Source organism: Rhinopithecus roxellana, chromosome 7, assembly GCF_007565055.1.
Source record: "Rhinopithecus roxellana isolate Shanxi Qingling chromosome 7, ASM756505v1, whole genome shotgun sequence".
Classification (NCBI taxonomy): Eukaryota; Metazoa; Chordata; class Mammalia; order Primates; family Cercopithecidae; genus Rhinopithecus; species Rhinopithecus roxellana.
In genome coordinates this window covers 136913834-136931195 of record NC_044555.1, presented here as the reverse complement: position 1 = coordinate 136931195, position 17362 = coordinate 136913834, and the positions used below count along the sequence as shown (strand labels likewise).

General features: G+C 38.7%; 1 protein-coding gene across 3 annotated transcripts in view; it reads right to left on the bottom strand.

The window, feature by feature from the left end:
• MTMR1 (myotubularin related protein 1) overlaps nucleotides 1-17362 on the bottom strand; it is a 74226-nt gene that overhangs the window by 45407 nt on the left and 11457 nt on the right. For 2 of the 3 annotated variants that reach the window (XR_004058358.1, XM_030933970.1), the window contains exons 3-4: nucleotides 7016-7039; nucleotides 711-786 (exon numbers count right to left, since the gene is read on the bottom strand). Coding sequence is in view for 2 of the 3 variants with exons in the window: in XM_030933970.1 (XP_030789830.1) it covers nucleotides 711-786; nucleotides 7016-7039 (100 nt within the window). In the remaining variant the exon portion in view is untranslated. The remainder of the gene's footprint in view (nucleotides 1-710; nucleotides 787-7015; nucleotides 7040-17362) is intronic. The other variant, XM_030933971.1, reaches the window with a different exon arrangement.

Genomic DNA, 17362 nt, shown 5'->3' with positions numbered 1-17362 from the left:
GAGCCCCGCTACTCAAATATTCTTGGCACAAGATGACTATACTCTGAGACTGAGTGTGCCTCTTTGGGAGAAAGCCATGATGGAAGAAGGAAACAGTCTAGAAAATCAGACTGTCCAACCCAACCAAGTGATGAGATTAATGGGTCGCATCCAGCTTCCCCTCCCATCCACCCATGGCACAATCAACTACTCCCTGAAAGGCCTGGCAATACACCATGGAGGGATATGGGAGCCCTCATGCCATCACCTTTAAAAGCCAGGATGGCAACACAAGCCCTTGCCATGCACCAAAACTGTACTTTTTGGGATCTGATAAACCACTAAAATTTCTTTGCTAAGTTCTCAAAACTGTTATTAAAACATGATATAGATCTCCTATTGATAAATTTTCCTTATACTGAAGGATTCCAACAAAGCAGTGAACTGACATTACATTGAGTGTCTAATCAGCTTTCAGTTCACCAGGAAAAGTCAGGCTCCTCTTCTGTTGGGAACGCCATCAAATACTCAATTGGAACTTAATGGGATCCTCTACAGTCTTCTATCTCTTAGGTCATGATGACACTAATGAGGATGAATAGATCTAGTCCATTTGTCCCCTAATTAAGTTGGTCTGGCTGATCTCCAGCACACACATCACCTCCACTTGCAAATTAAGTGCCATTTCATTTTATGGATCTCAACAAGCAAAGTGTACACACAAAACTTACCAATGGCTTTAATTGATTCTCCTGGAAAAAGTGGAGCCTCTTCCATCTGTGCCAGCTTATTTCCATCCCTTAGAGCCTGGCAAAAACAAACAAACAAACAAAAAACAAAACAAACAAACAAACAAAAAACACCAAACAGGAGTAAATCTCACTTTCTGTATACCTGTGAAAAATTTTGATGTTCTGTGATGTCACTATAAGGCTACAGAAGCGTGCAAAATAAGCACCCAACCCCTCAAAAGACAATTTCAAAGCTCAGCATCACAAGACATCATGCTGCATATTCTAGCAAATTGTTACAACATATTTAAATTTCACAGTTAGGAAGCATTAATACAGAAATGGCTTGACATGACAGAAAGATACTGTAATAACTACACAGATAACTACTAAAAGGTGTCTCTAGAATTTGCAAATAAGGTCAGAAAAAAGTTACCTTCTGAGCATGAAACTAATACAAATAAAACCAACATGAGCTATAGGTGCTTAGCTAACTGTAGAAATAACCCAGCCTATGAGACAGTTTGGGAAGGCCAGAATTCTAATTAAAATAACCAGAGAATAGTCTCAGTACAGTACATAACTAAGAAAGGCCTACGCTTTGGTACTGCAGCCCAGCTGTGTGTGTGTGTGTGTGTGTGTGTGTGTGTGTGTGTGCGCGCGCGTGCGCTTGTGCACACAGACATGCATGCACAAAGTGTATGACCAGGGACATAAAGAGTGAAGTTCTCAGTGTTCACCCAATCCAGGCCATGAGAGTGTGCTCTCATCTGGCAGGCAACAATATTCAATCCCTACTGCGGAGCAGGGTGTTTTCATCAGGCACGTCCCAAGACAATTCACTTTGCAGTAATTTCACACTCACCAAGAAAATTGCTAATGATTTACTAGGTTTCCTGGCTACAATGATGCTAGGAAAAGGATACCTTAGATGGCCAGAAGAATACATGCCCACGTTTTAAAATTAGCAGATTGGCACTGCAGCTCAGTAGCCAGTCCCTTGTGAGCTTGGTTGGATAGTGCCAGATAATTGAGAGGAGGTGAGAAAATGGTGTTCTTGAACTACGAAGTTAGGGACCAAAGCCTGAACTCGGGGCCTACTCCAAGGTACCGGCACCCTGTGAAATGCTGCCAAGGAAACCAGTCACTTTCTCCTCGGCATCTCTGACATAATGTGTCATGAATAAGAATAAGGTGATCAAAACCCCCAGCAATTCCAAAGCTGTATTTCACAGAGCATTACTTTCCCAAGAGATGTGAATAGTCTTAAAAATAAATAAATAAATAAAAGTTTGGGAAATGTTGGGTTAGGCAAAACAAGTTCAGCTGCCTTTTTTTTTTTTTTTTTTTTTTTTTTTGAGATGGAGTCTCGCTTTGTCACCAGGCTAGAGTGCAGTGGCACAATCTCGGTTCACTGCAACCTCTGCCTCCTGGGTTCAAGCAATTCTCCTGCCTCAGCCTCCCAAATAGCTGGGACTACAAGGCACACGCCACCAGGCCCAGCTAATTTTTGTATTTTTAGTAGAGTCGTGGTTTCACCATGTTGGCCAGGATGGTCTCGATCTCTTGACCTCGTGATCCACCCGCCTCGGCCTCCCAAAATGCTGGGATTACAGGCGTGAGCCACCGCGCCTGGCCTCAGCTGCTTTTTTTAGTGAGACATCTTTAGTGTGTTAATGCACACCGAATCAGCAAGAGGGCGCTAGAGTATAATGCATTTCTCATACCTATTTGATCGGGACTGCTTTTCCACCTGTTAACGCCGGAGGCCACTAGTGTTCAGTGGAAAACAGGTCGAATAATACTCAGTTTTCAGCATAATTTTGTAAAGCAAAATATTTTTAAATTGATGTCTTTTATAATTCTAAATTACTGAAAATTCAAAATAGTAATTATTTTCATAGTTGCAAGAATATTTCACTATGTTTTATTAAAGGACTTAAAGGTCAATTTAGAAATACTACACATAGCAGTTTCATCAAATTTTATAAAAGGAAGAAAGCCAAACTATAAATAGCAAATTTAATGTTAAATGTTGGTCAGGGGTATGTTAATTCTACTGCGAGAGCACAAAATGACATGGTCCATCCTCCTCCTTATCGAAAGGTGCATGGTTAAAATAATATAGATTAGGAATCATCATTACCTCCAAACAGTCAATTCAATTCAAATTTTTAGTCCAGACTGGTTTTTAAAGACATTTTCAGCCAAAATTTTTTGGAAGTTAACACATTAAGGGTGGGCGTGGAGAATGATTAATGGATTCATTTTTATACTCACATCTGTTTTGGAAATATATTTTATGCAATAAAGCATAAACTTACATGTATACTTATAAATGTCTGGTTTTAGAAACCCTAAAAGATCTCCAATCTTAGAAGCCTTAATTTGAAAGTCTGCTTTATTGCCTGAACTAGTGACTAATTGTATAGCATCTCACGAAGTAAGAAAGCTACTTTAATCAATATCAGAGTTTTAAATTACTTCAAATGTTATACTGTTAAAGCGAAATATTTTAATGGCTAAATATTATCATGTATTATACAGACAAGTTTCTTATATGTTAAAATTAAATGGAAGTAGATTATTTTGAAATATCATTACTAAAGCAAGCTGCTTTAATCAACTGAATCTAGAGGAGCTTAGGAAAGGTATGACTCTCTCTATTTAGAGCAAGCCACATCAAACATTTGAAAGTCCTCAATCCAGGACTAATAAAATGTTGCATATAGGAGACAGAGGTGATTAGGACCATTTTAAGAATACACAATGCTCCCAAGATAGAAGTTGAAAATCAAGCATTTCTCTTCTCTTCCCATAGTCATGTCAAGTTTGGCTTGAAACTTCTGTGCATTTATATGTCAGTGAGACATAGTAAGGCAAATCTCTTACTAACGATAAATCTGGAACATGCTTTTTAAATGGCAAAAAAGAACAACTATTGGAATAAAACAAAGATGTGACCCAATTGCTTCAGATTTCCCCATAGGAGATTCCTTTTGTAAAAGAAACACATTTAGCTTTAGCATAGAAACTCAAGAGGAGAAGAGTTTTAAAAGCTTGGAGGTTTTTTGTTTGCTTTGGTGAGTATAGTAGATTCCCTTTATGAAGCTGCTGTTAGGAGAAGGGAATCACACTTATGCTACGTTAAGCTTTTACTGCAACTACGAGGTTGCACAGGACATGATTTGACCCTTGATTTATCCAACCCATGTTCAGCACAATCAAAGGATGGAATATTCTTATGAACTAAATTTGATTTCATAAACACACCCATTCCTCTTGGTGCCGTGGCTCAAAGTGCTGCCCAACTGGGGAACTCCCTCTGATGACCTCATCCCAACTTTGTTCCAGTGACCCTGAAGGTCTAGCAGAAGTCTGCCAGCTCCCTGAATTTGTTCCTGAGGGCTCCAGCCCACCCAACAACCCTGACCTCTTTGCTACTTTTCTCCTTAGCCTGAATCCAAGCCACCAGGTGGATAGTTTATATAACGGTTGCATGCCAAAAGTAGTGGCTTTCAAACTGGGCTCTTCAAGTTGCTTCCGGGGTCACTAAAGGAGGGTGAGGCTGGATGATGGTGGACAATGGTGCAGCTGAGCACCTGGGGCATGCCACGCATCCCTGGAGCTGCTCTTCTCTTGGTTTCACATAAGCATTGGGGAAAGTACTGCAGCTTTAAAAGACTCCAGAGAGGGTCTAGAGGTACTGAGCGGAGTAAGCACTCAGGAATACTCTATGAATAATTTTGTATTCTGATTAATATATGTAACAATTCCACAACTATCTACATGGTACCAGGTACTATGTTGGGCACAGATCATGCATATTTGAAGACAGCAAAGTGTGCACCCTCAAGGAGCACCCTTAGCGTATGTATCTGTCCCCTCTATGTCTATGTAAAGGCACTGCAGAATCCAACCGTGATGGAGGGTCATTAACCCCATCAATAACCCTATATGGGCAAACCGAGAAACACAGACAAACAAATTTCTAGTTGACAAAATGTTGGATAAACCAATTTTTGCAAATAATGTCATATGGAATCTACCAAATTTGGACAGGAGGGCACTACTATTGTGGTAAAAGCATCTGGAAAGTCTAGAATGAAATGGCTTCTAAATACATGATCTGTAGCTACAAACAGATGAACATGTAGAACTTGCCACCTGATCAGCTTCAGCTTCAGAAGGGTAGCCATTGTGTTCTTCCTGAATCTCCTGCACAGCACCAGGTGCATGGACAAGAAAAAGCAAAGAGGAGAAAGAGAAACACGTGCAAACAGACAGGTGAAAGGACAGAATTTCTTTTTTAAGGAGACAGTAAGCATGTAAAAGTCGACACACCTTTCATGACTTTGCAAATCACAACATTTTCCCCCTTGGAGTTAAGGAAATAATGTGTAGGCCATCTATAGCATCCTCAGCCTAAAATGGAGTATCTACTCTGTGTTTGTGTTGGGGTAGAAAAATGAAAAGCAAACAAACATCACGAATTTCAAAGAAGGTACTGTCTTTTTAAAACCAAGCAATACACAGCATATAGCAAAGAAACAAAATAACAGGCACATAATGTGCTCACAGAAAATAAAGCATACCACAGAAATCTGGTAAAGGGCAAATCAAGCCAAAATACAAAGGCAGTTTATAGACATGTATTTTAAACACAGTAAGTATTCATATTACATTGCTCAGGGATCAATTCCACTGCACACATGCATATATCACATGCTGGAGATTATATACATATATGTGTGTGTGTGTATACACACATATATACACATGTCTGTTTCTTATTGCTTATTGCTAATTAAATTCTGTGATTTATAAATCAATATCATATTAAATATTTCTAATTACAGTATCAACACACTTCCAAGAAATGGCTAAAAGGCCACACATCTTTATTTAATTTTTTCCAATCCCTTTAAAGGTATACTGTCCTTAATTTCCTTATAGAATCTATTATTTTTTTGAAACTTTAAAAATTGGGCTTTTTATTCAGCAGGTGGTAAAAATATGAATACTGAAGATGACAAGATTGTAATCTCTTTTTAAAGTTCTATCAAGTCTCTGAGGCTAAAAATATTCAAGTTAGCCTATATATATTTTTGCTTCATGAAACTTTGGTTGCAATGACTATCGTTTTTACAAAGGCAACCAGTGAAGAAATAGTAAAACTTTAAAAGAATTTACTATTTCCCACCTTCCATTTTTGTCAATCAAGTCCAATAACTCCTTAATGTACTTTTATATTTTATCATCAGATTGAATTCAGTGCACAGTTGGTATAGTTTAGCACACTTCAAGGCAGTGTAATTTTTCAGTGCAGCCAGTTTTTTGAAATTTCCATTTTTTAAACATAAAGAAAATCAAATCATTAAGTTTTTAGAAACAGAAAACTCAATGAACAAAAAATAGAACATTTCAAAGTTCATGCAAGTGTAAAGCCAAGCACTAATATTTAACAATGTGAATCAATGAAAGAAAATGATTCTCACAAGCAAAAGAAAACATGGTGAAAACAAGACTAAACAAAGGAAAACCAACTAGAACAAGACTTAACTTGCTTATTTTTGTACTACTTCATTGGCTTCAATAAGATTAAAACTTTTAAACTGAAGTTATTATACTATCAAAATCCACATTGTTTTCCTTGAATAGAAATAGGTTAATTTTCTATCTGTTAAATGCATGCACATTACCAATCTTTGTCTTGCTTTATGAATATTCTGAAATAAAGGGAAGGAAAATCATGAGGAAAATATAAGCTATAACCTACTACATCTGTATTTTAAAAAATAGTAACTGGGATTGATTTTTGCTAAATTTAACTTCAAGATTAGCACTTCTGCTTTTTGGATTCAACATGCAAACACAAACATGACTTGAAATCTTACTTAGATAGGACAGCCAACTAACCATTTTTTTTAGTTGCTAAATTCTGTAGCATGAATTACACAATAAACAAGATTAAAAGAGACCTCAGTAGCCCTAGACTTATAACCCCAGTCATGAATATCCATTTGGTCATAATTCATGTAGTACAACAAAAGTCAGTATTGCACACTGGTAACAATTTTAGCATCCTGCCCTCACACACATTGGCTTTTATTGCACATAAAAACATTGTAACAAATAAAGCGTTTCTAGTGAACACTTAAAGCTATAACACAGCAGAGCAAATTGATCTGAGTGATTCATAAAAATCAGTGAGAAGGTAAAGAACACTAAATAGACTAAGTGTTCGATAAAGCACAGACACACACAAGTAGGAGGCCCATCTGCTGAAAGCCAAATATCCTTACCCTTATATCAGGCCTCCTGAAAACCTGTTAGTTAAAATACAGAATATCATCATCATGGACATGTTACTATTGACCTGTGAAAGATGCCATTAAGTTCAACAGCCCATTCCCTAAAAAACATCATAATCCTCTAAGTAAAACCAACAAGATCAATCCTAACACATTTGCCCTCTAAGTTTCATTCGATATCAGATCAATCCTAACACATTTGTCCTATAATTTTCAGGGAAGTCTATGATTTGGAGAAACGTGTCGCCCTTAGGCTAAGACTAACTACATTACCTTAAACGAAAACCCCTTCTGTCAAGTGCTATTACAAGCTATTGTGAACAGGCTGTGTTCAAAAAGTTCATTAGTTTCCGTTTGGAATACTGAATGCATTTTCCCCAAAAAACCAATGATAAAAAAAAAAAAAAAAAAAAAAGCAGTTATATGTCCAAACCAGCCCAGGAAAACAAAACCAAAAAACCACAGAAATGCCCACCTTGGACCCAGAGCAAGCACAGCTCAGCTATATTGCATTGATGGTATCATAAAGCTGAGTTAACTGCAAAGCTTAACCTGGTTTCTATTGAAATTACATTTCCAATTCATACTTGGGACTCCAGAATTAAACTCCCCGATGTGGCCGCCACTGAGAGGAGGGTGCCTGCTCCCCGCCACAGCACCAGCTGCATGGCCAAAGGGGAGCTCCAGGCGGGAAGAGGTAAGTGGCTGTTCCTGGAGGGGAGGGAAAGCCCAGTTTTATTCAGCAAGGACACTGATTTTAGCAACAACATTCTTGTTGTGCCTGAGGCCTGTGAATCCTAATTGAACATGCAGCATACACATTCAGAAAGCCCTGGTCAGAAGGAATGGCAGGAATTTTTAAAAAGCAAATAGTTGTAATAGCCTGGGAAGATTTTAACCATCTCTGTTCCCCATTCCAAAGTCTGAAATCCTATCTTCTGACCACTGAATGTTCTATGAAAACAAATTATCAGAAAAGAATCACTGGAGGTTCTTACTAGCTTTACGGTTTCACTCAGGATGCATAAGATCACATGACACAGATTCAAAAAAATCACTGTATTATCATTAAAATAATCTTTGAAGTCATTAAAAGGTCTCTGAATTAAGTGATGGTATAGCTAAAAGACAAAGTCTATACATAAGTTACTAAACGAAGAGTATTCAGACTAAGAAGCTTAAATTTGTCTTTTTGTGGGAGGATGGATATGTTTACCTCAATTGTGGTGATGGCCTTACATATGTGTATTTATGTCAAAGCTTATCAAATTGCATACTTTAAATATTTGAGGTTTATCATTTGTTAACTACACATCAAGAAATTTGATAATAAATAAAAGTAGTATATGCTTATGGTAATAAAAACCTCAAAATAGTAAGTCTCTCAGAGCTTCATTCCCCAGTAATAACCACACTTAACTAGATCTATTTTTAATTCTGAGAATTGCTTCCATTGTGATAGTTATGCTTCCATTTCTTGATTTGTCAACTTTAAACAGTGTCTATTAACCTCCCATTTTAAAAGATGAGAAAATTAACTCTCAAACTACTACCTCCCTCTTCCCAATCTCTGTTGATTGAAATGCTAATTTTGAGTTCTTTTGTTTTCCTTCAGCAGCTGCTGCATCATAAAAAACACTCATGATTTTTATGTTTCAGATACTCTTCTAAGCACTGTATTAACTCATTTTATTCTCAGAACAACCTCGTAAGATAAAAACTATTATGGACAGGCGCAGTGGCTCACGTCTGTAATCCCAGCACTTTGGGAGGCTGAGGCAAGTGGATCACTTGAAGTCAGGAGTTCGAGACCAGCCTGACCAACATGGTGAAACCCCATCTCTACTAAAAATACAGAAAATTAGCTGGGCGTGGTGCCAGGCACCTGTAATTCCACCTACTTGGGAGGCTGAGGCAGGAGAATCACTTGAACCTGGGAGGCGGAGGTTGCAGGGAGCCGAGATCACACCACTGCACTCCAGCCTGGGCAAGAGCCAGACTCTGTTTCAAACGAAACAAAACAAAACCAAAAACAAAAACAAAAAAAAACACCTATTACTGGTCCCATGTTTTGACAAGAAAACCAAGGCGCAGTTTAAGTAACCTGGCTGAGTTCAAGGTGGCAGAGCAAGTAGTTAAACCCCAGAAGTCTAGTTCTGGATTTGTGCCCGTAACAACTCTACTATACTGCCTCAGCATGGCGCCTCTATCATCAGACCGTTTAAACTACAGCCCTAAACCTATTTTGACTCCTCAAATGTTAAATATCTCTTAACTCCCTTCAGGTTTTTTGAAGAAATCAATACCACTAACCCTTCCTCCACCTCTCTACCTCCCAACCTCCATTCTGTAACTACAATTAATGTTTTGATGCTTTGTCTATAAATTGATAGTAAAAACTGAAAACTAAAAAATAACATTCACAATAAAATCTTTACGAAAATATTGTCCACTGCAGAACCAAATTGTGCAACTGAACCTTGATATGATTTGGACGTTGTCCCCTCTAAATCTCATGTTGGATTCTAATCCCCAGTGTTGGAGGTGGGGCTTGGTGGGAGGTGTTTGGGTCATGAGGGTGGATCTCTCACGGCTGGGCACTGTCTTTGAGCTAGTGAATGAATGCTTTTGATATCTGGCTATTTAACAGTGTGTGCTACCTCCCGCTGCCTTGCTCCCACTCTGGCCATGTGAGACAGCAGCATCTCCTTTGCTTTCCACCATGATTGTGAGCTTCCTGAGGCCTCCCCAGAAGCCACGCAGATCCCAGCACTATGCTTCCTGTTAAACCTACAGAACTGTGAGCCCAGTAAACCTCTTTACAAATTACCCAGTCTCAGGTATTTCTTTATAGCAATGTGAGAACAGCCTAACACAAACCTCATATATGGGAGTTATAACTCCTTGTCAATAGGCCTTTGCCACTAGAAGGAGAAACTAACTTGAAAAAGGGTGCAAAGGGGTGAGATGATAATCTGCTTTTAAACTCACATAATTCTTTGCCTACTGCCATGAAATCCTCGGTGTTCTTGGTATTGTTGAGGGGAGAAGGTCAATGGAGGCTTACCCAAAAGTCTCTAAGTTGATACCTATTATGTTTTCTCTGGATCACCATGTCCCTCTCCTGAAATAAGCCATTTCAAACACATGCACAGAGCTTCATTTTTTTCTTAAATGTGATTCTGATGGAAGTCATAGGAAAATAGGTTGTAAGCCAGGAGGCCTGGAAGCCAGCTCTCGCTGATGATACACAGCTTCCTAATGCCTGCATTCTGGGCCTCACTTTCGACACATAAAATGAGGGGAGTCTATGGGATGACTGCCAGGACCCTACCAGTTCCCAACTCCCAAGGATTTGGGGTATCTAGGCCTCAGTAGAAGACTAAAGAAAACATCTCCCAAACTGAGGCTAAGGGAGATAAATCGGCATAGTGGTTAAAAGAACACACTCCAGAGTGAAATCCCAGCTCCAGCACCTACTTACTGGCCACAGGACCTCAGGCGAGCCACACACCCCCAGCTTGGAATCTTAGTCTCCTCTTCTCTAAATGGGAGATGTCGAGTGCACCTCCCTTGCAGATTGTTGGCAGAGTTAAATCAGTTAAGACAATTGTACCTGGGGTGGATAAGTAACCTCTTCCAGTTGATGAGTCTCAGCTGCCCCAACTTGTGCCACAACTATTTTCACACACCCCACATCCCCTCCCTCAACTCCTAAACATGTCAAGAACCTATGAGAAGGTGCAAAAACAGTTGATAGTGATCTTAATCTATTTAAGAAAGCAAGCATACAGCGCCAAAGTTAATGTTACTGGCCCTTGTCGTGCTCTCAATGGCTTTCACTAAATCAAGAAAAAGTAACAAAATTCAAATTTGTGTGAAAGTTTGTGTTGGGAATAAAACTCCCTTCCTCTGTCCTTCAGGGCACTCCCAAGCAGTGAGGTGAGGGCTTCTGTTGACCACTTGCTTTAGGTGGACTTGGGTAAGGGAGCCAGTATACTTTGCCCTTCTAGGATCTGCCTGCCAGAGAGACCCTGAGAGTACAGCCTGGTCTTCCAAGCCTGTGGAGATTTCACCTATGTGGGCCCTGCCCGGAGAGATTGGCTGCAGTTGTCCAGGGCTACCTTTGGGTGCACATGTTTAACTCTAGAATGATGAACGAGGCAGCCCACCTAAATCAGCCCCTCCCAGCCAACTTTTGTCAATGAATAAAGCTGATACTTTGGTCTAAACTGTTTGGCTCCAGTTTTAATTCTTGAAAAGGTAACAGTTGACACCCTGAAATCCCCAAAGTGCGAAAGTATTTCAGAAAGTTTTCAAATGCAGCCAGTACTAGTACTACAAATAATAACAAGCAGTTACTGAAGGCTTACTATTACACCAGGTACAGTACTAAATGCTTTATGAGTTAGCTCAACCCTCCCAGCCACCCATATGACAAACAAGGGAACTGAGGCAGTGAGAGGCATGGTAACTTGCCCTAGGCCATATAGCCAGCGGCAGCACAGCAGGAATTCAAACCAAAGCTGGCTGGCTTTAGCAAGCATGCTCCTGACCCCAACACAGCCCCACCTAAATCTGTTTCACTTTTTGAGGGAGCTGACAAAGACCCTTAACTCCCAGAATGCCCTACTCTGCCCTGCTCTCTCCTTCCACCACAACTTGTTTACATGTCTATTTTAACACTTACCACAGGCCAACTCGTACTGTAATTTTCTGTGTCTCTTGGCCTGACTATGAACCCCATGCAGCCCAGCCCAGCCCAGCCCCTTGCACATAATAGGTACTCACATCATGTTTCTGGAAGTGGAGTAGTGTTCAGCAATGACAACACACTCCTCTTGTATTTGTTCTTACACATTATATTTTTGTAGAGTAACAGCGTACAGTAAATGAGCATTTGTGTTCCATCCATATGTCACCTCATTTAATATATTCAATCTCTGTTTTAATATCCATTATACAGATGAAGACACTGAGACTCAACAAGGTCAACTAACTTGTTAGGCAGCTTGTTAGTTACGGGGCTGGGATCCAAGGTAAAGTGTTCTGACTCCAAATTTTATCTTTTGGATAAAGCACATGAGAAAATTCTAAGTCAAATAAATATCAGTTTTTTTATAAATTAGTTGTCTTTGAACGTATGCCCCAAGAGGCTTCTTCTCAATAAAACATTGTAATATTGGAGTAAAAACTCCACTATTTTCTGCCTTAGGCATAAAGTCTATAAATATTTTTCCTTTAGCAATCAGATTGCTACAAAATACGTATTTTAAAAAAAAGGTTTTACTCTGCTAAGAAGTTGGGACCGTCAGTCAGGAGATGGTTCTTGCTCTAGTAAAACTGAGCATGTTTATTGAAGCCTCAATAACCAGAAGTCCATGCAGGCCAATAAAAATCTAAAATAGTCTTCCCAATACATTTTTTAACAACGTCATCAAAATACAACCCTGGGCCAGGTGCAGTGGCTTACACCTTGGCTTCCCAGTACTTTGGGAGGCCAAGGCAGAAGGACTGCTTGAGTCCAGGAGTCCGAGACCAGCCCAGGTAACATAAGGAGACTCCATCTCTACAAAAAATAAAAATTAGCTGGGTGTGGTGACACATGCCTGTAGTCCCAGCTACTCAGGAGGCCAAGGCGGGATGATCACTTGAGCCTAGGAGGTCAAAGCTGCAGTGAGCCTTGATGGTGCCACTGCACTCCAACCTGGGCAACAGAGCAAGACCCTATCTCCAAAAGAAAAAAAAAAAAAGTACAACCCTGGTTTTTGGGAAATTAGTCACACCTAAACCTTACCTGATACCTTTGTCAAATCTTGACTGAAACAATCACTCTTAAGGCCCACCATGAAATGTGGCAAATGAGCTGTTCGTTTCTATCCTGGCTGAAGTATGCTGGCCCAATTTCCATTTACAAAAGTAATGAGTATATTGTTAATTGACTAGTAGAAGGATAATTGTTGATATTCTTGTTGTTAACTAAATTTATTATAAGAAACATAATAGTTAACTTCTAACATCTTTTTTAGCATAACTGTATTTTTCAGTTGTTATAAATACAATGATACAAATTTTTACATGCAATATAGAATCATTCAGCAGTCTAAAAATCTTGACTTTTAAAATTAAACTTTAAATTTTGGGATAATTGCAGAACCACATGCAGTTGTGAGAAATAATACAGATTCCATGTACCAGTCACCCAATTTCCTCAATTGTAGCATATTACAAAACTATAGTACAATATCAGACCCAGGATATTGGCATTGATTACAATCAAGATGTAGAAAAATGTCATCACTACAATGGACTCTACTGTTGACCTTTTATAGCCACATTTTACTCCCCTCCCTGCTTTCCTCTCTTCTTGGCCCCTGGCAACCATTCATCTATCTTTATTTCTATCACTTTGCCATTTGAAGAATGTCATATCAATGAAGTCATACAGTATGTAACCTTTTGGTACTGTCATTATTTTACTCACGTAATTCCTTTAAGATTCATCCAAGTTGCTTGTGTGTATCATTATTTCTTTTTATTGTTGAGTAATATAGTCCATAGCATGGATGTACTACAATTTGTTTAACAATACACCTGATGAAGAACATCTGGGTGGGTTCCAGTTTTTGGCGATTATGAATAAAATTGTTAAAAACATTCATGTACAGGTTTTTATGCAAACATAAGATTTAATTTGTCTTGGACAAATGCCCAGGAGTACAATTGTTCGGTCATATGGCAGGTGCACATTTCGTTTTTAAGAAACTGCCAGACTGTTTTCCAGAGTGGCTGTACCATTTTACATTCCCATCAGCAATCAGTGAATAATCTGGTTCTCCACATTTGGTGTTGTCACTTTTCAAAAATTTCTAACCATTCCGATAGGATGTAGTGATATCTCACTGTGACTTTAATTTACATTCCCCTATTGAGAAATGATCCTGAACGTCTTTTCATGTGCTTACCTGCCATGTGTATATCTTCTTTGTTGAGATGCTTCATATTTTTTGCTCATTTCCTAATTGGATGGTTTGATGTTTTTACTGTCGAGTTTCAAATATTCCTTATATATTCTAAATACTAGTCATCTGTCAGATATGAGGTATGGATCTATTTTCTTCCACTCTGTAGCTTGTCTTTTCATCTTAACCGAGTCTTTCATAGAGCAAAGGTTTTACATTTTGATCAATTTTTCCTTTTATGGATTGTGCTTTTGGTGTAAAGTTTAAGAAGAATGATTTATCTAGCCCCAGATCCTTAAGGTTTTCTTTTTTCTCTAAAAGTTTTATATTTTTAAGTTTGTGATTCATTTTGAGTTAATTTTTGTATAAGATGTGAGACTTAGATCAAGATATTTTGTTTGTTTGTTTGTTTGTCTATAGATGTCCAATTACTCCAGCAGCATTTGTTGAAAAGTCTATCTTTCAACCATTAAATTGTTTTCATGTCTTGGTGGAAAAAAAAAAATCAGTTGAGCATATTTCTGTGGGATGACTTGTAGGTTCTCTGCTCTGTTTCATTGATCTATGTGTCTGTACCTCTGCCATAGTCTTGATTACTGTACCTATACGACATGTCTTGAAGTCATTTAGACTAATTCTTCCCACTTCATTCTTCAAAATTGTTTCAGCTACTTCAGTTCCTTTGCCTTTCCATATAAGTTTTAAATCTATATCTACAAAAAATCTTTCTGGGATTTTGATAGGAATTGTGCTAAATGTGTATATCAATTAGGGGAGAAGTGACATTTTTCCTATATTGAATCATCCAAATACATGAACAACGCTGTATGTATCCATTAATTTAGATCTTCTTTGATTTCTTTAATCAATATTTGGTAGTTTTCAGCATATGAGTCCTGTTCATGTCTTATTAGATTTATACTTGCTATGATTGGAATACATCCCCAAAATTTCATAAGAAAATATTAATATCTAGAACACATAAAAAAAAAAAAAACCTCCTACATCTCAACAGCAACAACAAAAACCACAAACATCACAAATAACAAGTGTTGGCAAGAACATCAAGAAATTAGAACCCTTGTGTACTGTTGGAAGGAATGTAAAATGGTACAGCCACTGTAGGGGTTCAAACACGTGCCCTAAATTTCATGTATTGGAAACCAAATCCCCAAATTCATGTTTATTGAAGGTAGGGCCTTTGGAAAGTAATTGGGATTAGATATGGTCATTAGGGTAGGGCTTCCATGATGGGACTGGTGACTTTATAAGAAGAGAGATCTGAGCTAGCAGGTTTGCTCTATCTTGCCATGTGATGTCTCCTGCCATGTCATGACGCAGCAGGAAGGCCCCGACCAGATGCTCACCCCTCATACTTGGACTTCCTAGCCTCTAGAACTGAAAGTAGTACATTTATTTTCTTTATAAATTACCCAGTCTGTGGCATTCTGTTACAGCAGCAGAAAATGGACTAAGACAATACCTAAGTATTTCATTGTTATAATACTAATGTAAATGGCACTGTGTTTTTAATGTTGGTCTCCACGTGTTGCTAGTACATAGAAATGCAACTGACTTTTGTATATTAATCTTATATCTATATTGTCTTGTATCCTGTGACCTTGCTAAACTCACTTATTAGTTTTAGGAGGTTTTTTTGCTGTGTTCTTTCTTCCTTCCTGGTGTCTCAGGATTCCTCCTTTTATTGCTTCCTTTCTGTTCAGAGAACTTTCTTTAGCCATTCTTTTAGGATAGGTACGCTAGTGACAACTTCTCTTCCAGTTTTCCTTCATCTGAAAATGTCTTGATTTCCTCTTCATTCCTGTAGCATATTTTTACATGGTTGACTTTTTTTCTTTTGGCACTTGAAAAATGTTGTGCCACTTCCTTCTGACCTTCATGGTTTCTGATGAAAAAATCCACTGTCATTAGAATTAATTTTTCTTATAGGTAAAGTGTTATTTCTCTTACTACTTTCAATATTTTTTTCTTTGTTTTCAGTTTTCAGAAATTTGACTACAATGTGTCTTTGTGTGAATCTGGGGGGATTTCTCTCATTTGGGATTCACTCAGCTTCTTGAATCTGTAGGCTTACGTGTTTTGCCAAATTTGGGGAGCTTTCAGCCATTACTTCTTCAGGTGCTTTTTCAGCCCCATCCCCTCTCTCTCCTTTGGGACTTTGATGACATAAGTGTTAGATCTTTTGTTATACTCCCACAAGTCCCTGAGGCTCTGTTCATTTATCTCTGTTACTCAAATTGGGTAATTTCTATTGTTCGATTTTCAAGTTCACAGATTCTTTTTGTCTGTCCTCTCTACTATGGTGTTGAACCTATCCTTTGAGTTTATTTCATTTATTGTATTTTCTAGTTTTAAAATTTCCATCTGGTTCTTCTTTGTCTCTTACATTTCTTTGTGGAAACTTTTCTTTTTTTTTTTTCATTGTTTGTTTCAAGCGTATCTGTAACTGCTTATTGCTTATAAAAAAGCAATTTTATGATGACTTCTTTAAAATCTAACATCTCTATCATCTCAGTTTTGACATCTATTGATTCTCTTTTTTCATTCAGTTTGAGATCTTCCTTATTCTTAGTATAACGAGTGATTTTTCATTAACATCTGCACAGTTGGGGCATTATGTTTTAAGACTCTGGATCTTATTCAAACCTTCTGTTTAAGCTGGCTTTCTCTGACACTGCTCTAAGAGAAGAGGGGCACTACTTCATTACTTCTAGATAGGGGTAGGAGTCCAGGTTCCCTACTCAGCCTCCACTGACACTGCAGAGTGGAGGGCTCCTCATTACTGCTGAGCAGGGGTGAGAGTTCTAGCTCCCACAGAAACCTCCCTGGCTGAGAGAAAAAGGGGTGCCTCATTGTTGCCCTTGATATGGCCTCTACTGACACCACACTAGAAGGGGCAACCTGTCTACCAACGGATGACAGTGAAAGTCATGACTCTTCACCAGGTCTCCCCTAATACCACCACCACTCCAGGGAGTTGGTATGCCTCAGTATAACCTGGCAAAGGTCGAAATCAGGCTCTCCCAACTGGCTTTGTTGGTGGGGTGGGTGTGGGTCATAATTTTTTTCTGTGGTGTTTGGCTGGAGTAGAGTAGTTAGTGTGTTTTCTTTTTGCTAGGTGCCCCTTTCCTGGTCCTCTGGCTAGACAGAGTAGGCTTTTCTTATCTGCGCCTGTTGGCATTTCTGACTCACTGGTTTCTTCAGCAATGAGTCTGGGACATATGCGGCAAAAACAAACCCAGGAAACTCACAACCATGTCATTCCCTGGGTCTTGAGGTCCCTAGCTAGTCTGCCTTTTCTACCTTTCAGAGTATTCTTATGTTTATTTTGTAGATAATATCCAAGGTTTTTAGT